General features: G+C 35.5%; 1 protein-coding gene across 4 annotated transcripts; it reads left to right on the top strand.

Moving 5' to 3' along the window:
- The first annotated feature begins 590 nt into the window (after positions 1-590).
- On the top strand, positions 591-5009 carry LOC136218504 (uncharacterized calcium-binding protein At1g02270). Of its 4 annotated transcripts, none has more exons than XR_010683811.1 (10): positions 591-1080; positions 1171-1276; positions 1706-1926; positions 2031-2107; positions 2238-2346; positions 2485-2610; positions 3217-3327; positions 3427-3534; positions 3928-4544; positions 4665-5009. XR_010683811.1 is itself a non-coding variant. In XM_066005407.1 (10 exons), exons 1-10 carry the CDS (start codon positions 814-816, stop codon positions 3971-3973), a joined length of 1230 nt encoding a protein of 409 aa, XP_065861479.1. In that variant the 5' UTR covers positions 591-813; the 3' UTR covers positions 3974-4122. The 4 variants fall into 4 exon arrangements, 2 of the variants coding, with proteins under 2 accessions (XP_065861479.1, XP_065861480.1); XR_010683812.1 differs by having other exon boundaries at positions 3931-4544; XM_066005407.1 differs by lacking the exon at positions 4665-5009 and adding an exon at positions 3746-3804 and having other exon boundaries at positions 3928-4122.
- The last annotated feature ends 13948 nt before the right edge of the window (positions 5010-18957 follow it).

An 18957-nucleotide genomic window follows, 5' to 3' on the forward strand; every position in this document is an offset into this window, starting at 1 on the left:
ATTATACAAATTAATAAAAATAATTTATATAAAAAATAAAAAATAAAAATTTTATTAAACGAGACAAAACCTTGTTTTTCGATAATTTTGTTCTAGAAATAAAAATAATGTTAAAAAGGAAACACATTTTGTGGAAATAAGAAAGATAATTTTGTCAATAACAAGTAACTACAAACAACTGTCCATGAAAAGCTTTAAAAAAGAGTTTTTCGTGAAAAGTTTCAAAATGTTGTATTGTCCAGAAAAAAATACTAAACGTTGCGGTTATATAAAACTAACTGAACGCTATATTACATGCGGTTTGGAGTGAACGCTAATAATTAAACAACTAATAATAAACAGCTAATAATAATAACAAATAGCTTACTACAACCGCAATAACAACATCTATTAGTTAACAGTTGAATCAAACAAGTTTTTAATATATCCACGTATGAATTGATTTAAGAAAGAACCTCATACATCCATATATAAAGAGTTTAATGTGTTTAAATGAAAGATGGATGGGAAGCCATGCTTTCTGCCTTATTATTATTGTTATTATAATTATTATATTATTATTATTATTATTACAAAGGAGAGAACGTAAAATAGAGACAACAGAATGAGGCTGCCCCTTTTTGGTGGTTGAAGACGGTCGCCTCTATATTTGTATTTTAGTACCCTTTTCTTTTTCTTTGTTTTCTCTTCCTTTTGATTCTCCGATCATCTGCTGTCGTCGTCCGCCATTCTCATTCTGCCCACAACCCCTGCTACATCTCACCCTGCAAATTAAATTATCTTCGTTGGGTTTTGTTTTTATGCGGGTAAAAAATGGGAAAGGAAAGGAGAATAGTGAAAGGAAGGATATCTAGGATTGGAAGTTATGCAATATCGTCGTCAATGTCGATGAGGGACCACCGGCAACGGCCCTGCATTACCTGTACGACCTTCAATATTTTGGCCCCTATTTATAAGCGTCTTAATCTTAATAACAATCAGAATTCCCGTGAAAGCGATTACCGAGTCTATTGGTTTACACGAAACCAACGGATTTTGGATTCTCTGTTGCGAGAGAGATCTTCTATAATTTGCCTTCAGGTTTTTTCCGATTTTCGTCCCCATCTTTTATTTTATTAATTCAATGGGTTTCCCTTTTTTGGTTAGTTGTTTATTAATCGGTGATTGCAGGAATTCTGGTTGGGGAATGATGAGTTGGTTAAAATGTATGAAAAGAGACTCGGCGACGCTGGTTATATCATTTTCCAGCTTGCTCGAACCAACAACCGTGGCGATGGTACCTTCTTTCTTCCTTCTATTCTTTTATTCCATATTCCGTTTTAGCTTATTTGTCTGATTTCCAGTTTTTAAATGTTCCTTTTCAAAATTTCTTACTCAACTATTATTAATTGAATTAGTTTTTCGTTTGCTTCCAAATTTCTCACCCTCATGGCCTCATTGCTTAATTATGATTTTTAGGGAAAGAAGGAAACAAAGTATTTGAGTTTCAACATATTATCTCGATATTTATTGGTTCAAGTTTTAGATCTGTACAGAGGAAAGTATTAATTTTTTTTTTTCTTTTGATGCATGCAACTAGTTGTAATTTTTTCACCCCTGTATCAAGAGTTGCTGAAAATAGGATTGAGAATCTCCTTGTACTAAATGCTGTTTATGTGAATATTCATGGATAATCATAAGTAGATTAAAATGTTCGATTTATCAGGACTACTAACTGCGGTGCGCAAGGACCATTTCAGAGTGATTAATTATAGAGATTTGCTCTTCAATGATTTTGGAGACCGTGTTGCTCAGTTGTTACATGTTGAATTAGCTTCGCAATTTTCACAATGCAGAAACAATGAAACTCGTCAAGAAATTCTTATTGTCAACACCCATTTGCTATTTCCTCACGATTCAAGTTTGTGTATAGTACGATTGCATCAGGTCAATGCTATTTTCAGTTAATAAGTTGATTTTATCATGTTCTTTTTAAACTATATTTTGATCATCGATCCTTCGCATTGATGGTATGATGCAATTCTTAACAGGTGTACAAAATCCTGCAACATGTTGAATCGTATCAGAAAGAATGTAACCTTAACTCCATGCCCATTATACTTTGCGGGTATATAATTCTTTGCTTTGTTCAATGCTAGATTCAGTGAGTCCATCAAAGTAGCCAAATTTATACATCCACACCACCTGGGAGTTGCTCTCATTTGTTTCTTTTTACCTGCCACATGTTTTTTTCGCAGTGACTGGAATGGGAGCAAGCGTGGCCATGTCTATAAGTTCCTCAGGTCACAAGGTTTTGTCTCATCATATGATACTGCACATCAATATGCTGATGCAGATGCTCACAAGGTCCTTCCTTCACAAATAATTGTTTTCTTTTTCTTTTCTTTTCTGTTGGAAGAATCTCACTAGGTGTAATTTGCTTTTGGTTTATGTGCATAGATATTCTGTTTATTATATTCTAATTTCATGTGTATTGACATGTAGTGGGTTAGCCACCTCAATCACCGTGGGAACATATGTGGGGTGGATTTTATATGGCTTCTGAATCCTAATGGATACCGTGAACTACTTAAAACAAGTTGGAGTGAAGCAGCATTCGGCATGTTCAGGGTCAGTTTCTTGTCCCATTTTCTTCTGAATAAGCAACTCGATTTTCACTTCTGTCATTCAATTTTGAGTGAGAGAAGAACAAGATACTTCGAATAGAACTTTATTGCATAACCTCTATTAATAGAACAAGATCAATGATGGTTTAGACAAGCTATTCGTCTGACTCCTATTTTGCAGTGCTATAATATGACTGCATTGAATTACCTTTAGTATTATTTTACTTTTTTTCATTATTCATCATGTTGCATTCTGCCTTGACTTCCTAATGGAAATCCAAATCAACCATCACTGCTGTTTGTTTACTTTTCTCACAGATAAACCGCAATAAGATATCTTTTCCAATTTAAAAACTTCATATGAAATCAGTTTGTGTTAAAATTTGTTAGGAACAACCAAAATAAAATTGAATATCCAAAATCATGCCACTTCTTGTACGATTTCTTTCAAAATGCAATAAGTTAAAAGATTTGACTTAACTGATTTTGTGATTTTTGGCCAGAAGCATTAGAAATTCCAAACACTTGTGAAAGGGTTTAAATGACGAACAATATTTCTGAGCTTCAATCTCTAACGCAGGATTTTTTTTTTTTTTTTTTATGTTTGCAGTATCTTTTACGGAAAGCTTCTCTCACAGAAGAAGATGCCTTTGCTTTTCTGAAAGATGACAAGGCTGGTGACTGCATTACCTATTCAGGTTTCTGTGAAGCTCTTCGACAGGTACGCATATAATGGTATCTTCTCCATATTTCTTTCATTACTCGGTAATATGATATACCTGTTTCACTTAAAGTTTACCTTTACTTGTTGGCTCTACAGCTTAATTTAACTGGTCACTGCCACGGGCTTAGTGTCGAAGAGACAAAGGATTTGTGGGACCAAGCAGACATTGATGGAAATGGTTTCCTTGATTACAAAGAATTCCAGGTAACCAACTTAAAATTTGAACTTATTTTTATCATTTGGTGCTACATGAACCCTTGGATTTTCCCAATTTCCAAATAATTTTTCTGGTAGTGAAACTGCTCCACAAACTCTAGCACCTGTACCAGCAATATCAAAGGTGTCTAAGGCTTGTAAAAAAAGCAAATGGAAAAATCAGTTGGTTTTTTTTTGTCAACACTTGTTCGTGTTGCAGACCCGGATGGTTCCCAGGTTCAGCAGGACTTATAATATCAAACATCCTATAGCTGCAAGGTGGCCTTCTGTGTCTTGGGTGTGAATTTAGTTGAAGAACCCCACCTCCTACATTTTCTTTTTAGACCATTTTTAGTTTCAGTTCAAGCATGATGATTATAACTTGGAATAATTATACTGCAGCAGCGGATTTGGCATCCGTCATCAACTGACCAAAAAGACAAAATGAACAATGACGAGAAAGATGGGTCGACGAAGTATAGGCAAGAGCAAACAATTGGTTTTAGTGTGGAGAATGCAGTACTTTTTCCTCCTGAAGTAGAGAAAGGCAGATGGCCGGAAAATTATTCTCTATCGGATCATGCACGGTTGACGGTTGTGTTTTCGCCAATAAGAATGCCATGCTCTCGGGTGATATCATGATGAGAACTCAAAAGCAAGATAGGTGTAAAGAGTTGTATATAGTAGGGTTAAAATGGATGGATGAACAAAACAAGAGGACGGTCGAGACAAATGCTGCAATAATATTTTGGGAAGAGCAGTTTTTGGTTAGTTTTTTGATGGAACAAGCAACCAGCATTTCAGAGAAGTGCCCCTACCAAATTGAGTTTGTTGGAGTATATTAGCATGATGATAGATAGGAATAGCTGTTTGTTGTTCTGGTTTAGGGTTTTTGGAATTTTTGGTTTTGTACAGAAGAAGAGAAAGTAGGTGAAAGAGAGGAAGAAGGAACAAAACTTGGATTGGAACATAGAAAGGATAAGTGTTGAAGTTTCTGGATTATGGACATAAATAGCAAGGTGAAATCATCAATTTTTTTATTTATTTTTATTATTAATTCTTGGTTTTAATGTCACATCAAATCAAAATCGTACATTGGTATTATTCTCATGTTTTTTCTCTGAATTTGATGAATGCAGCCCCAAGTTAGAGGGTAGTAGCCCTTTTTTTGGTCTTCTAAGTCCTGTATTGCGACAAATTTTGTCTCACACCTGCTTAATAATACCAAGCTGCTGAGCTATCAGAATGCTGGAAAATGAAAACAGATCCATTTCTAATAGCAACTTCAATCATTCCAAACAAAAGATACATAGAAACAGGGAGCTCGGACCTATATCTATTCTTTTTTTTTTTTTGAAAGACAGTCCTATATCTACTATTCATCTCCATTCTCTACTTTTCCATTTTGTACTCCAAAATCTATTATCTGCTCTGTTCTTTTTCACATTAACTTTTTGTTAATATGTATATTCTCTTTCCATATATTTTTATTATTCTTATATCTGTTTCAATTTTTACTATAACTTATAAGTTGAGTCAATCAACACAGCAAATCTGAAATAATGTGAATTAGTAAGCTGAGAGAATAGATAAATTTATTTGCATGTACCCTACCACAGTTTTCAACCTCATTCCTTTGCACTTAATTTAGGGTTAATACACATATTTGCCTTTGTGTTTTCTCGGAAAAACAGATTTGCCCTTAAATCAAATAAACCCACAAAACTATCCCTGAATTTTCCATAAACCTGCAATTATACCCTAATCTGACGGAGCTGCTAAACGACGATGACATCAAACTTTCTTATCTCCAGAAAAACTTCAAAAAAGAATAACCAATCACAAACAGAAAAAAAATATGCACATTCAATTTCGATTAAAAGCAAATTAGAAGAACAGATTGGTCAAATTTCATTTTCATAAAAGCTCAATCAACATAATAAAATGGCGTCTAAACCTCCTAATTAATCCAAAAGCAATAGCAATAGAAAACAATAAGAAACCAAATGAATTTTGATTGTCGTCATCCAATTTTTTTGGAGACAAGAAGGTTTGATGTCATCGCCGTTTAGCAGTTCCGTCAGATTAGGGTATAATTGCAGGTTTATGGAAAATTCAGGGATAGTTTTGTGGGTTTATTTGATTTAAGGGTAAATCTGTTTTTCCGCGAAAACACATGGGTAAATATGTGTATTAACCCCTTAATTTATTATCTTAATAACCTAATCTTTTAGTATCCATATATTCAGAAATTTGAAATCCAACCCGGAATCATGTCGTAGCTGATGCTCGTAAAGTATATAGCATTTAATAGGACAAGTGTATCCTATCGCAAAAAGTAATATTGTGCTAAGCACGAGATCGAACCACAAAGACTATTCGTTATAACTAGCAAATCTACCTAGAATGATCTAATTGTTTAGAGGGTTGGATAAAAGTTGGGTTTTTAATAACTAATTAACTAATTGAAAGCAATAAAGATAACAAAATAAAGTGAACAATTGACAGGGTAGAAGGTGAATTGACGGATGGCACAATATAGGTTGAGGAATCCTTTGATTAAATCCTATGTATGGGTTTAGGGAGTTCAGATTTATGTTTTACCAATGATTGAAGGTAATTGTCCTAAGTGAAAGACAATTTTGTACGGGATTTGTCTAACCTATTCACATGCATTCGGGTGACGGCTTGATTAGGCATATACCCTAGGTCATGCAAAGCATTAGGTTTATTGACAACTAAGGCTAAAGCCGTAGCCCAACCACAAAGCCTCATTCCTAGTGGTCTCTAGCGAAGTCAGATTTACACAAGTTCGGTATAGACGATTCCGTGGTCAGGTTCTCATCTATCTATAATCCTATTTAATGTCAGGGTCACAGGCATTAGGCACATTATATACATAAACAGGCTAGTTGATCATTATCAATGTTCATTCTAGCATAAATCCTGTTTCTAACAATATCTAGGCGTTAAGCATGCATAAACTGATCAATCAAAGGTCCTAGATCCCTAATCATACATATTCATACAATCAATTTCATCCCCATCCCAAATTGGATGGAGATTAATTCATAGACAAATTAATCAAAATAGAGGGAAATCATGAATAACGGAAAAACATCTTCAATTGAATATAAAAGGAAAAGATAAGAGGGAGAGATAAAAATCCAAAACCCGCTTGTCGATTCTGATTACAAAAATAGAAGATCTGGAGCTTCTCCCATCAATTGTTCTTGAAAGAAAAGACAAAACAGAAATAAAACCTAATCTAGAAAGCAGGAAATCTAATCTAAAAATATAAATCTACATTTTGGAGGAGAGAAAACCCTAGCGGCTCTCTAATTTATTAAATGGCTAATCCCCCCTGAAAGATTAGGTTTAGCTCCCTATTTATAGAATTAGGAAGGAAACCCTAATGCCTCAGGGGTAAAAATGGCATTTACAAAGTGTTAAATGGGCTTTTAGGGCCTTGATCCGCGAATTTCAGCAAAGGGGAAGGCGCAGGCGCGCCTTCCCCCGCCTCGTCTCATCGAGACAAGGCCTGTCTCGACGAGACGAGGGCCTGTCTCGACGAGACAGGTGATGTCTCGCCGAGACAGATACTATTTGAGGAACTGTGGCTCCGGCTTGTATCTGTTTAGGTCCCTGGGCTTCCGAAAAGTGCTCTAATGGTCTCTGACGAATCCCAAAAGTGCTCTGATGGTCCCTGAATGATCCGGAAATGCTCCAATAGGCTTGGGTCTGGTTCGGAAATGCATGAAAGGTCCCTGAAAAACCCTGAAAATACAGAAAATGCCATAAATATAGGAAAATACATAATTTAATTAAAAACTATCAAATTAACGTCTAAATTAACTAAAGACTAAACTAAAACAATCTAAATTAATCCTAAAAACCCTATATAAATGAGAGCTATCAACCTCCCCACACTTGAATCTTGCTTGTCCCCAAGCAAGACAGAATTCAAAATAGAGAAAAATCAACAAATAGCTCCCTTACAAAAACAAGAATCTTCTACACTTTATTATTCACAACAGTTCAGACTACTCATTTTGCAATTAAAAACATAATGAACCTCAGACGAGTCTCCAAAACTGATTAATTTGGTTTTATCGATCAACACTTCATGAAAACGAAAGAAAAGAACTAAAATTGATAGCTCACAAGTGGTCACTCTAACGCTCAAGTGTTTGGGAATTTTTTTTTTTTTTTTTGTAAACGCTCTACATTTAATTACACAAAGTGGTCACGTTGGGATTGCATCATCCATCCGGTCAAAATTAATGCATTAAAATTAAACAAAATCATAGGTCTTTAAAGGGTTGTAACATTGGCTAAGGGTTGGGGTAGGAAAAAGGGAATTTATAGGCAAAAAGTTAATGACTCAAATAGTTAAAAATTTTGCAAAAAGGAAAATTTTTCAAAAACTTGATGCTCGTAAAGTATATAGCAGTTAATAGGACAAATGTATCCTATCGCAACAAGTAATAAAGTGTTAAGCACGAGATCGAACCACAAGGACTATTCGTTATAACTAGCAAATCTACCTAGAATGATCTAATTGTTTAGAGGGTTGGATAAATGTTGGGTTTTTGAATAACTAACTAATTGAATTAAAAGCAATAAACATAACAAAATAAAGTGAACAATTGATAGGTAGAAGGTGAATTCATGGATGACACAACCTAGGCTGAGGAATCCTTTGATTAAATCCTATGTATGGGTTTGGGGAGTTCAGATTTGTGTTTTACCAATGATTGAAGGTAATTGCCCTAAGTGAAAGACTAATATGATCAGTATTGTCCTTCCTATTCACATGCATTCGGGTGACGGCTTGATTAGGCATATACCCTAGGTCATGCAAAGCATTAGGTTTATTGACAATTAAGGCTAAAGCCGTAGCCCAACCACAAAGCCTCATTCCTAGTGGTCTCTAGCGAAGTCAGATTTACACAAGTTCGGTATAGACGATTCCGTGGTCAGGTTCTCATCTATCTATAATCCTATTTAATGTCAGGGTAACAGGCATTAGGCACATTATATACATAAACAGGCTAGTTGATCATTATCAATGTTCATTCTAGCATAAATCCTGTTCCTAACAATATCTAGGCATTAAGCATGCATAAACTGATCAATCAAAGGTCCTAGATCCCTAATCATACATATTCATACAATCAATTTCATCCCCATCCCAAATTGGATGGAGATCAGTTCATAGACAAACTAATCACAATAGGAGGAAATAAAGAATAACGGAAAACATCCACAATAAATATAAAAGGAAAAGATAAGAGAGAGAGATAGAAATCTGAAACCCGCTTTGTCTGATTCGATTATAAAAATAGAAGATGAAGAGCTTCTCCCATCAATCGTTCTTGAAAGAAAAGACAAAACAGAAAATAAACCTAACCTAGAAAGCAGGAAATCTAATCTAAAACCTAAAAATCTACATAATGGAGGAGAGAAAGCCCTAGCGGCTCTCTGATTTATTCAATGGCTAATCCCCCCTAGAAGATTAGGTTTAGCTCCCTATTTATAGAGTTAGGGAGGAAACCCTAATGCCTCAGGGGTAACAAGGGCATTTACAAAGTGTTCAAATGGGCTTTTAGGCCCAAATCCGCGCATTCCAGCAAGGGGGAAGGCGCTGGTGCGCCTTTCCCTGCCTCGTCTCGTCGAGACGATGAGTGTCTCGACGAGACGAGGGCCTGTCTCGACGAGACATGTATTGTCTCGACGAGACAGGTCCTCAATGGGGCGATTTTGCTCCGGCTTTTATCTGTTTAGGTCTCTGGGCTTCCGAAAAGTGCTCTAATGGTCCCTGATGAATCCCAAAAGTGCTCTGATGGTCCCTGAAGAATCCGAAAATGCTCCAATAGGCTTGGGTCTGGTTCGAAAATGCTCAAATAGGCCCAAAAACACCTGAAAACACAGAAAATGCTAAAAATAAGAGAAATTACTAATTCTAACTAAAAGATAACAAAACGATAATAAAACTGAAAGGAAATAAAGCAAAAGGAAGCTAAAAAGGGCCTAAAAACCCTATACAAATGGGAGCTATCAACTGTACGAGCATCAAGTTTTTTTTTTTTTGTAAACGCTCTACATTTAATTACACAAAGTGGTCACGTTGGGATTGCATCATCCATCCGAAAAAAAGGACCGAGAACTACATTTGGTCTGATTCTCACTCCCTCGAGCAAACTTGTCGTAGCAGACAAATAGGTTTTCCCGACATCAAGACCGGCGAGCCATTTTTTATTAACATAATGACACCGAGCCCTTATTGCAGCCCGCGCTTTGGGTACCTATCATGAGATTTATGAACACTATGCATGGCGTACTTCTCCTTTCAAAATTAATGCATTAAAATTAAACAAAATCATAGGTCTTTAAAGGGTTGTAACATTGGCTAAGGGTTGGGGTAGGAAAAAGGGAATTTATAGGCAAAAAGTTAATGACTCAAATAGTTAAAAAATTTGCAAAAAGGACAAATTTTCAGCATTAGGGAGCTATAAACCACCTCCCTACACTTAAAATCTTGCTTGTCCTCAAGCAAGTCGAAATCCAAAAGGGACACGTTTTCCGCTATGTAAAAGAAGGTTTAAGCTCAAGGTTGTGTTTGTGAATCAGTGAAGTATTCGGGAAGCAACTAAAAATATAAACACGTCTTTTATCCTTTCCTCTATTTTATTGTTTTTTTTAATAGAGGGGATAAAGAGTGAAAATCAAATGGGTAATGGTTGCTTCTTCTATTAAAATTACAACCTTTTAATGATTGCTAGCGAGAATTTGAAGGAGATGTGTGTCTAAGGATTTATCAAAACTAAATTGAGTCAATTAACTTGGGTGACAAATGGTATTTAAGAAGGCTAAGGTTTGTAACATGGTTGATCAAAGAAAGGGGTAAAAGGCTCAAAGGGGCTTATCTAGTGGAATTGTTAAGGGATTTTGGCTAAACAAAGAAATAGGCTAAATTTCACAAAGGGCTATACCTAGGTTGCCTAATCATTTCAAGTTTAATAGAAACACAAAATTCAATCAGTATTGGATGCAATTCCTATGAGCACAAAGACAATAAATGTAATCACACACCTAAGAGATTAATTGTTCCTAATCATGAGTCTAAAATATTGATCTTTCTGGCTCTAACTCACAATTTAAGGGTTATTGGTATCAATCCTAGCCTCAACTAACGTTCCGTTCCATGTCAATTTTAGGCAAATAATACTCTTTGGAGACTCAAACGTTGTTCAAGATTTTTCGCATGCATCAATTTCATTTAGAATGTGCAAATATTTAAGCGCATTGTCAACTGTATTGCGGGATAGTTAAATGTATCAAATTCAACTGCCTAGGATTCTTTTTATTCCTAGAATTAAAAAGCAAACAAAAATAAAAAGCATGAAATCCTAAAATTAAAACAAAAACATGCAACCTAATATAGAAAAACAAAAAGAAATTAAAAACATGCAAATGGCAAGAACCAAAAATCATCCTATCATATTATCTCCTCCCCACACTTACAATATGCATTTACTTCCAACAAAAAGCAAAACATAAAGTGCAAAAAAGAAATAGGATAGAAAAACTCCCTCAGGGGTGGCTTGTCAATCCAACCCCGAATTTCCGATGCTAAATTTTCAATCCAAGCTGCAGTCTTGAAAATCAATCCGGCGTCGGTAAGTATTCCGATTAGACGGTTCTGCCAATAGAAAAAAAAGAAAACAAACATAAGAATAGAAAAAAACAAAAGAATAAGAGTAGAAAAAGCAAAAGAAAAGAAAAAAGAAAAAAAAACGTTAATTCAATTTTTTTTTAAATAGAAAATAAAAAAAAATAAATAAATTTTTTTTTGGTGTGTCTTGCCGAGATGAACAGTGTCTCGGCGAGACGACATGAGAAATGTTTTTTTTTTTAATAAAAAATATTTTTTTGTGTGTCTCGCCGAGATGAACAGTGTCTCGCCGAGACGACACGAGATTTTTTTTTTTTTTTTGAAAAACCCGAATTTTTTATTTATATATATATATATATACATATCTATCTCAACCTATTCAATTTACATAGATTATAATCGAAATAGTCCCGGCAACATTTAATCAAAAACTTGATGGTGTTGTTGTCGGGTATTTCGAAATATAATCTAATTATAAATAAAATAGTTCCAAGCAAATTTAATCTAATTATAATCAAAATAGTCCCCGGCAACGGCGCCAAAAACTTGATGGTGTTGTTGTCGGGTATTTTGAAATATAATCTAATTATAAACACATTGGTCTAGGCAAATTTAATCTAATTATAAACAAAATAGTCTCCCCGGCAACGGCGCCAAAAACTTGATGGTGTTGTTGTCGGGTATTTTGAAATATAATCTAATTATAAACACATTGGTCTAGGCAAGTTTAATCTAATTATAAACAAAATAGTCCCCGGCAACGGCGCCAAAAACTTGATGCTCGTAAAGTATATAGCATTTAATAGGACAAGTGTATCCTATCGCAACAAGTAATATTGTGCTAAGCACGAGATCGAACCACAAAGACTATTCGTTATAACTAGCAAATCTACCTAGAATGATCTAATTGTTTAGAGGGTTGGATAAAAGTTGGGTTTTTAATAACTAATTAACTAATTGAAAGCAATAAAGATAACAAAATAAAGTGAACAATTGACAGGGTAGAAGGTGAATTGACGGATGGCACAATATAGGTTGAGGAATCCTTTGATTAAATCCTATGTATGGGTTTAGGGAGTTTAGATTTATGTTTTACCAATGATTGAAGGTAATTGTCCTAAGTGAAAGACAAATTTGTACGGGATTTGTCTAACCTATTCACATGCATTCGGGTGACGGCTTGATTAGGCATATACCCTAGGTCATACAAAGCATTAGGTTTATTGATAACTAAGGCTAAAGTCGTAGCCCAGCCACAAAGCCTCATTCCTAGTGGTCTCTAGCGAAGTCAGATTTACACAAGTTCGGTATAGACGATTCCGTGGTCAGCTTCTCATCTATCTATAATCCTATTTAATGTCAGGGTCACAGGCATTAGGCACATTATATACATAAACAGGCTAGTTGATCATTATCAATGTTCATTCTAGCATAAATCCTGTTTCTAACAATATCTAGGCATTAAGCATGCATAAACTGATCAATCAAAGGTCCTAGATCCCTAATCGTACATATTCATACAATCAATTTCATCCCCATCCCAAATTGGATGGAGATTAATTCATAGACAAATTAATCAAAATAGAGGGAAATCATGAATAACGGAAAAACATCTTCAATTGAATATAAAAGGAAAAGATAAGAGGGAGAGATAGAAATCCAAAACCCGCTTGTCGATTCTGATTACAAAAATAGAAGATCTTGAGCTTCTCCCATCAATTGTTCTTGAAAGAAAAGACAAAACAGAAATAAAACCTAATCTAGAAAGCAGGAAATCTAATCTAAAAATATAGATCTACATTTTGGAGGAGAGAAAACCCTAGCGGCTCTCTAATTTATTAAATGGCTAATCCCCCCTGAAAGATTAGGTTTAGCTCCCTATTTATAGAATTAGGAAGGAAACCCTAATGCCTCAGGGGTAAAAATGGCATTTACAAAGTGTTAAATGGGCTTTTAGGGCATTGATCCGCGAATTTCAGCAAAGGGGAAGGCGCAGGCGCGCCTTCCCCCGCCTCTTCTCGTCGAGACAAGGCCTGTCTCGACGAGACGAGGGCCTGTCTCGACGAGACAGGTGATGTCTCGCCGAGACAGATCCTATTTGAGGTCCCTGGGCTTCCGAAAAGTGCTCTAATAGTCCCTAACGAATCCCAAAAGTGCTCTGATGGTCCCTGAATGATCCGGAAATGCTCCAATAGGCTTGGGTCTGGTTCGGAAATGCACGAAAGGTCCCTGAAAAACCCTGAAAATACAGAAAATGCCATAAATAAAGGAAAATACATAATTTAACTAAAAACTATCAAATTAACGTCTAAATTAACTAAAGACTAAACTAAAACAATCTAAATTAATCCTAAAAACCCTATATAAATGGGAGCTATCAGTAGCACCATTATAGTAAAAAGAAAAATGGAGTGGACATCCTTGATTAATCAAGTGAATCCATTGCACTGGACATCTAACATGGAAAACACTCAACTATTCAATTACATTAATCTTGAAGTTTACCTGTAGTTTCTGCCTAAAATTTTAACCAGATATAAAACCCAATTTTAGTGGAGTCACATGTCATTTGGTTCAACCAAATCACTCGGATTGATCATATTGAATTATGTAATATATATATATATATATATATATATATATATATATATATATAGTTACATGATACTGATTGCATGCTCAAATCACCTTCCTCATCCGATGTCGTTAATAACCTATAAAACAGAAACGTAGGTCAAAGGGGGCCCGAGTTCGACGAACCCTCTCTAATGCCTAAGCTAGTTTGTGATTTAGATCGGATTGAAAGGTATGGACTAGTTGTGAGATAGTAGTAAAACGTACCGTGTCTTGTGTCTATACCTGTTTATATATAGGATTTTAAGGTTAAACCCTTTTAGGAGTCCTTATGAGTTGAGGATATTTGTGTCCCTCAATGAATCTAAGTCTCGGGAGAAATTCTTTATCATGTGGGATTCTCGAAGGTTCCTCCATATAAGGAGGCTGGAACTCTAATCGTTGCCTTTGGGCAAGCTCCATCGCACGTGTCTTTTAATCTCAAAAGGGGTGGAGCTGACCTCCTCCATGTGATGTCATTTTTATGATATCAGATGTCTCCCCCTCCTTGGCTTTTAGACATTCTTTCAGGATTTATATTTCAAAAAAGGTTATTTTTACAATTATTCCTTTTGAACTGTACCCACTACACCATAATGCTTTCACCTGGCTTTGGCCATCGTTCTTGCTGATGTGTCTATCCCCCATTTGATCTGGAATCTTGCGCTTTTACGGCTCATTTATGGGAAAATATTTTAATGATGGGAGTCATTTCACTTGCTCAGAGTCTCTTCAATTTCCTCTTACACTTTATAAGTTTTATTTGCCTTTTCTCCTTCACTTTTCACTGCTTTCTTTATTCTTTCTTTTCGTAGAGTTCGATTTTGGCTTTTCCGATTTCACATTGTCCTTTTATCTCTATAAGTTTGCTTAAGTAAGTTATTCACTTTCTTTTTCTGTCTATTTCCTTTTTATTTTTTCCATAATGGTTTGTGCGAGCTCATCCGGTGGAAAAGGCAATAAGTCTCAGACTGGTATGGGAAGCAAGCCTCAATGTGGAAAGGTGAAGAGGCTGAAGAAGCTAAGAAACCTAGAATCCCTCATCTTCGAAACCATGAACAACCTTAAACTTTAGACAATCTTTCTCTGACCATGCTGGTGTCTAGATATCCAGAGTTTGCCCATTTAGAGGTTAGAGTTCCGGCCCCTGGTCAGGTGATAACGAAGGCGCCTGAGGGATACCTAGGTTTTTATGAGATTTCCTAGAAAATGGGGTTCATCTCCCCTGTTGGTCCCTTGTAAGGTTGCAAATATAGTTCCAAGGGGGGGTTAGGAACTATTTTACCTTTTTTAAAATAACTTGGGCAGATTTCTTTTCTCTAAGAAAAGTTTATAAAACAGCGGCACTTAACACTCAGCAAGACACTGGCTTAGTCAACTAGTGACTAGGACAGCTTCGTTGCTTAGGTCAGGAAATAGCACTTAGAGTCTATTCCTGAACCTGCTCATTTGTAGCGCACAACTCAGCTTGACCTCTTTTACTTGGTCAGTTTTAGTTTGTTTTAAGCAAGCAATATGAATAAGGAGTTAAGGTTTAGAAATACTTCACTCAGCAGATTTATCCAGGTTCGGCTTCTTCTAAGCCTACGTCCTGTCCCCGGAACACCTCCGAGATTTCAAATCCTCTACTGAGCTCTTTAAAGGTAGAGCCTCAAACCTTTTACAATATCAGCAATTGAGTATGACAAGAGTACCTTCCTCTATACTTCTACTCAATCCTAATCTCTCCGCTGAGTACTTAAAACCGAGTACCCAGCCTCTCCTTTCTACTTCTAGAAATGATAAAGATTTTGTCCTAAACAACAATTGCTAGAACACCTTAGATGATTGAAAAACAATCACTCTAGACTTTTACACAAATGAATAGACTTTGTAGTGTAAGAACTTTGCTTTGCTTTTGATGGAGAACTTTTATATACGTTTGGTCAGCGTAACGGCTTTTGCTCCAAGTTCTCTAAAGAATGTGGATTCTGAATGCTCTATTTATAGAGAGCTATGAGAGCTTCTGGTTATTTCGAATTTCGAAATAACCGTTGGAGGGAAACGGCTTCATGTCGCTTTCACTCAGTCTGTTCAGCAGTTCTCCTAGCCAATCAGATTCCAGCATCTTCTGTTCTTCGGTCAGTGTGGCAGTATGTTCCTCCAAATCGGGTAATGTCAAACAGACAGCTTTCTGCGTCTTCTGTTCTTTACCAACAGAGGAAATACTTGGTCTGGAAGTTGCTTTGTAGTCAGCGGCTGTCTTGTACGCTTTGTCGAGACAGCTCAGCAGCTTCATACCGAAGTTGTCTACGTGGATCTTCTCGATCCTTCTTTGCTCAGCATGCGTTTCATTACTTCAACGGCAACGTTTTGGCGATACGCAGGCTGAGTGATCTTGGGCTTGTTTGACTCGGGCCTTGACTTCCATATAGGGCTTGGGCCTTATGATCTTTATGTCTTATGATAAATTATAAACTCAACATTGAACAAACACATTAGTAACACTAAATCAAAGCATTTAAACTTAGTGTGTTATAGAATATTTACTTTCACTTAATTAATTTTGTCAAATCAAAATCCTGTGGAAAGGTGTTTCAACATCCCCTTCTCAAATAGTATCTTGGACGTTTTGAGGGGAACTCGAGATATGCCCTGTATAACTTCCACCGAACGGCTAGCTGGACCTTCTAGGTTTGGTGAAAGTATGTGAAGACTTGGTTTTTATGTTGATAGGCCCCTAGCTTTGACATATTTGGACTCCTACCTTGAGGGATATTGATGATTCTTTGTGGATTTCCAAACTTCCCACTAATCTTCCACTTATTGTTAAGGATAAAATCTCTAGCAACAAAAAGTTTAAGCCACGCTGGTTTTGGATATGTCTTCCACGAGATGAAAGAGGCGAAATTTTAGAGACCTCTCTCTACCCATATGATTTTCTCTTTCGAAGCTCTTGGAATTCGGCTGTGATGAAGAAAGAAAGCTTTTGCGAGTTGGTTCCTCTCACTGATGCCAAACAAAGCATGTATGATTGCCTAACTAGCCTATGCTTCACTTTTACTCGGGAGAAAATGTTGAGTCACATGGTAAAAAATGGACCATTTGTGATAATGGATGCCGAAGGCGAAGCTCATCAAGAGGGGACGACCCTATATACCTGTATATTTGTAGGTTTGGAGTGAACACCTCCTTTTTGAGTTGTTTTGATTTTTTTATCCATGTGTGTGTAGGTTCTAACATGAGTAATGTGTGAAAAAAATTGCTAGCTCGCCAATTGGCTGCGCAAAAGGCTACTGAAGAGGAGGCTGAAGCAGCTCATGATTCTTCTGATTCATTACCCAGTGGTCTAACGTCTTCACCTTCTTCTTTTGATCCAACTAGCTCTTTGGGGACTACTGATGGAGCTTCTCCTTCAGGTGAGCTTTTATAGTTTTTTCTTTTTGGTTATCTTTTAGATAAACGTTTTAATACTTTCTTTATTTGTGTTACAGTCATGACTCCAACTATTGATGTTGTTGGGCATAATGTCGAGCCTTTTGCATCCATCCCCATTTCCTGTTTTGGTCCCGTTGACTCCGTCGAGGCTCATGTAGAGCTTACTTCTGTTGTTTTGATGGATACTAGCCTAATAAACCAACAACTATATACTTAAATCGAAAATTCTAACCTTTTAGATTTCAATTATCAAAATAAACTAAAAATCTAGGAAAACTATCATATATATTGGAACCTATATGAAATGGGTAAAATTCTGTACAAAAAACGCTCACCGGAGTTTCATCAAAATGTGGTGGTCGGTCGTCGGAAGTTCACTGGAGTTGTCGGAAGAGCGAACAGAGACTACCACGAGATAGCCAACATTTAGGGAAGTTCAAAAGTACACTCCTTTCACTATCAAAACTGATAAAAAAAGTCATGATCTGACACTTTTTCAGTAAAACGTACACACTCCGATCACCACACTTTTCGGTCAGAAATATAACAATATTGGTCTCAAAATCTTCCTCACAAAACAAGGAATTTGATGATATTATCTCTGTTTCAAGAGGTGAACAGAATATGGAGTTATGAAGAACAATAGAGTAAAAGAAAATAAATAAAAAAGTTAAAGAAAACAACCGTTTTTTAAACCTCATGCTTGTGATCCGCCTCACTAAAGAGAGAAAATCTATCTATACTATATATAATAGCGGAAGTAGAGAGAATTTAGAAGTGTTCTAGAGGGCTTCTGGATGAGTTGACATTCTAAGCAAAGAGAATAAACGAGTTAATGAGTTTTACTTATCTCTACATTATAAGTACTATATTAACACATTATTTATTGTCAATTACTAACCATTAATTAAAGTAATAGAGGAAAGTAAGAGTTACAAGAAGATGAAAAAACACAAAGTGAAGGAAATTCAAAAGTCACAAATAAACCTATATATAAAGCATGATAGATAGTATTCCATCACTATATTCAGTGGCCACCAAAAATTAAAGTCATTTTGATTATGTATTAGTTTTGTTCTTTATACTCTTATAATTTTATTCTTACTTCAAATAATATAGTCTTATAATTTTGTTCTTATTTCATTAAGGGAGTGTTTGGTTGGATCAAAAAGCATCAAGGAATGGGAATGGGAATGACTTATTCCCATTTAGAGTGTTTGATTGACCAAATTTAATTATGGAATGGGAATGTGATTCCTTTAAACAATGGAATCACTCATTCCCTCCTTAATACATGTTAATCAAAATTGATTCCCTCCTTAATCAAAATTGATTAAAAAAATGAATTAAAAAACAAATTTTCCCCATAATCTCCTCACTTCCACGATCAGACATGGTGGTGATGGTGTTGAGGTTTGTTTTCTATATAATTTAATTCATTTTATATGTTAATTAGGTTTTTATTTATGCTTTTATTTCTATTCACTACAAATTTATATTACTATATAATATACTGTGAAATATTATTTTATTACTAATTTATTTTTTAATATTTTATATAATACAAATCAAGTTAGATTCGTTAATTATTAATATTTTTATTTTTTATTACCTGTTAAATATATTATTATCTAATTAATTTTAAATTTATCGTAATCTGATTCCGATTCTAAAATTTGAACCAAACACTTGTAAAAGTAATTGAATTTCGATTCCGGATGAAA

This window comes from Euphorbia lathyris, chromosome 2, assembly GCF_963576675.1.
Source record: "Euphorbia lathyris chromosome 2, ddEupLath1.1, whole genome shotgun sequence".
In the NCBI taxonomy this organism is placed as follows: Eukaryota; Viridiplantae; Streptophyta; class Magnoliopsida; order Malpighiales; family Euphorbiaceae; genus Euphorbia; species Euphorbia lathyris.

Coding starts and splice junctions, on each gene's coding strand:
- LOC136218504 (XM_066005407.1), top strand. CDS start 814: ATGGGAAAGGAAAGGAGAATAGTGAAAGGAAGGATATCTAGGATTGGA. Junction 1,277..1,705: donor AACCAACAACCGTGGCGATG/GTACCTTCTTTC, acceptor TCGATTTATCAG/GACTACTAACTGCGGTGCGC. Junction 3,328..3,426: donor TCTGTGAAGCTCTTCGACAG/GTACGCATATAA, acceptor TTGGCTCTACAG/CTTAATTTAACTGGTCACTG.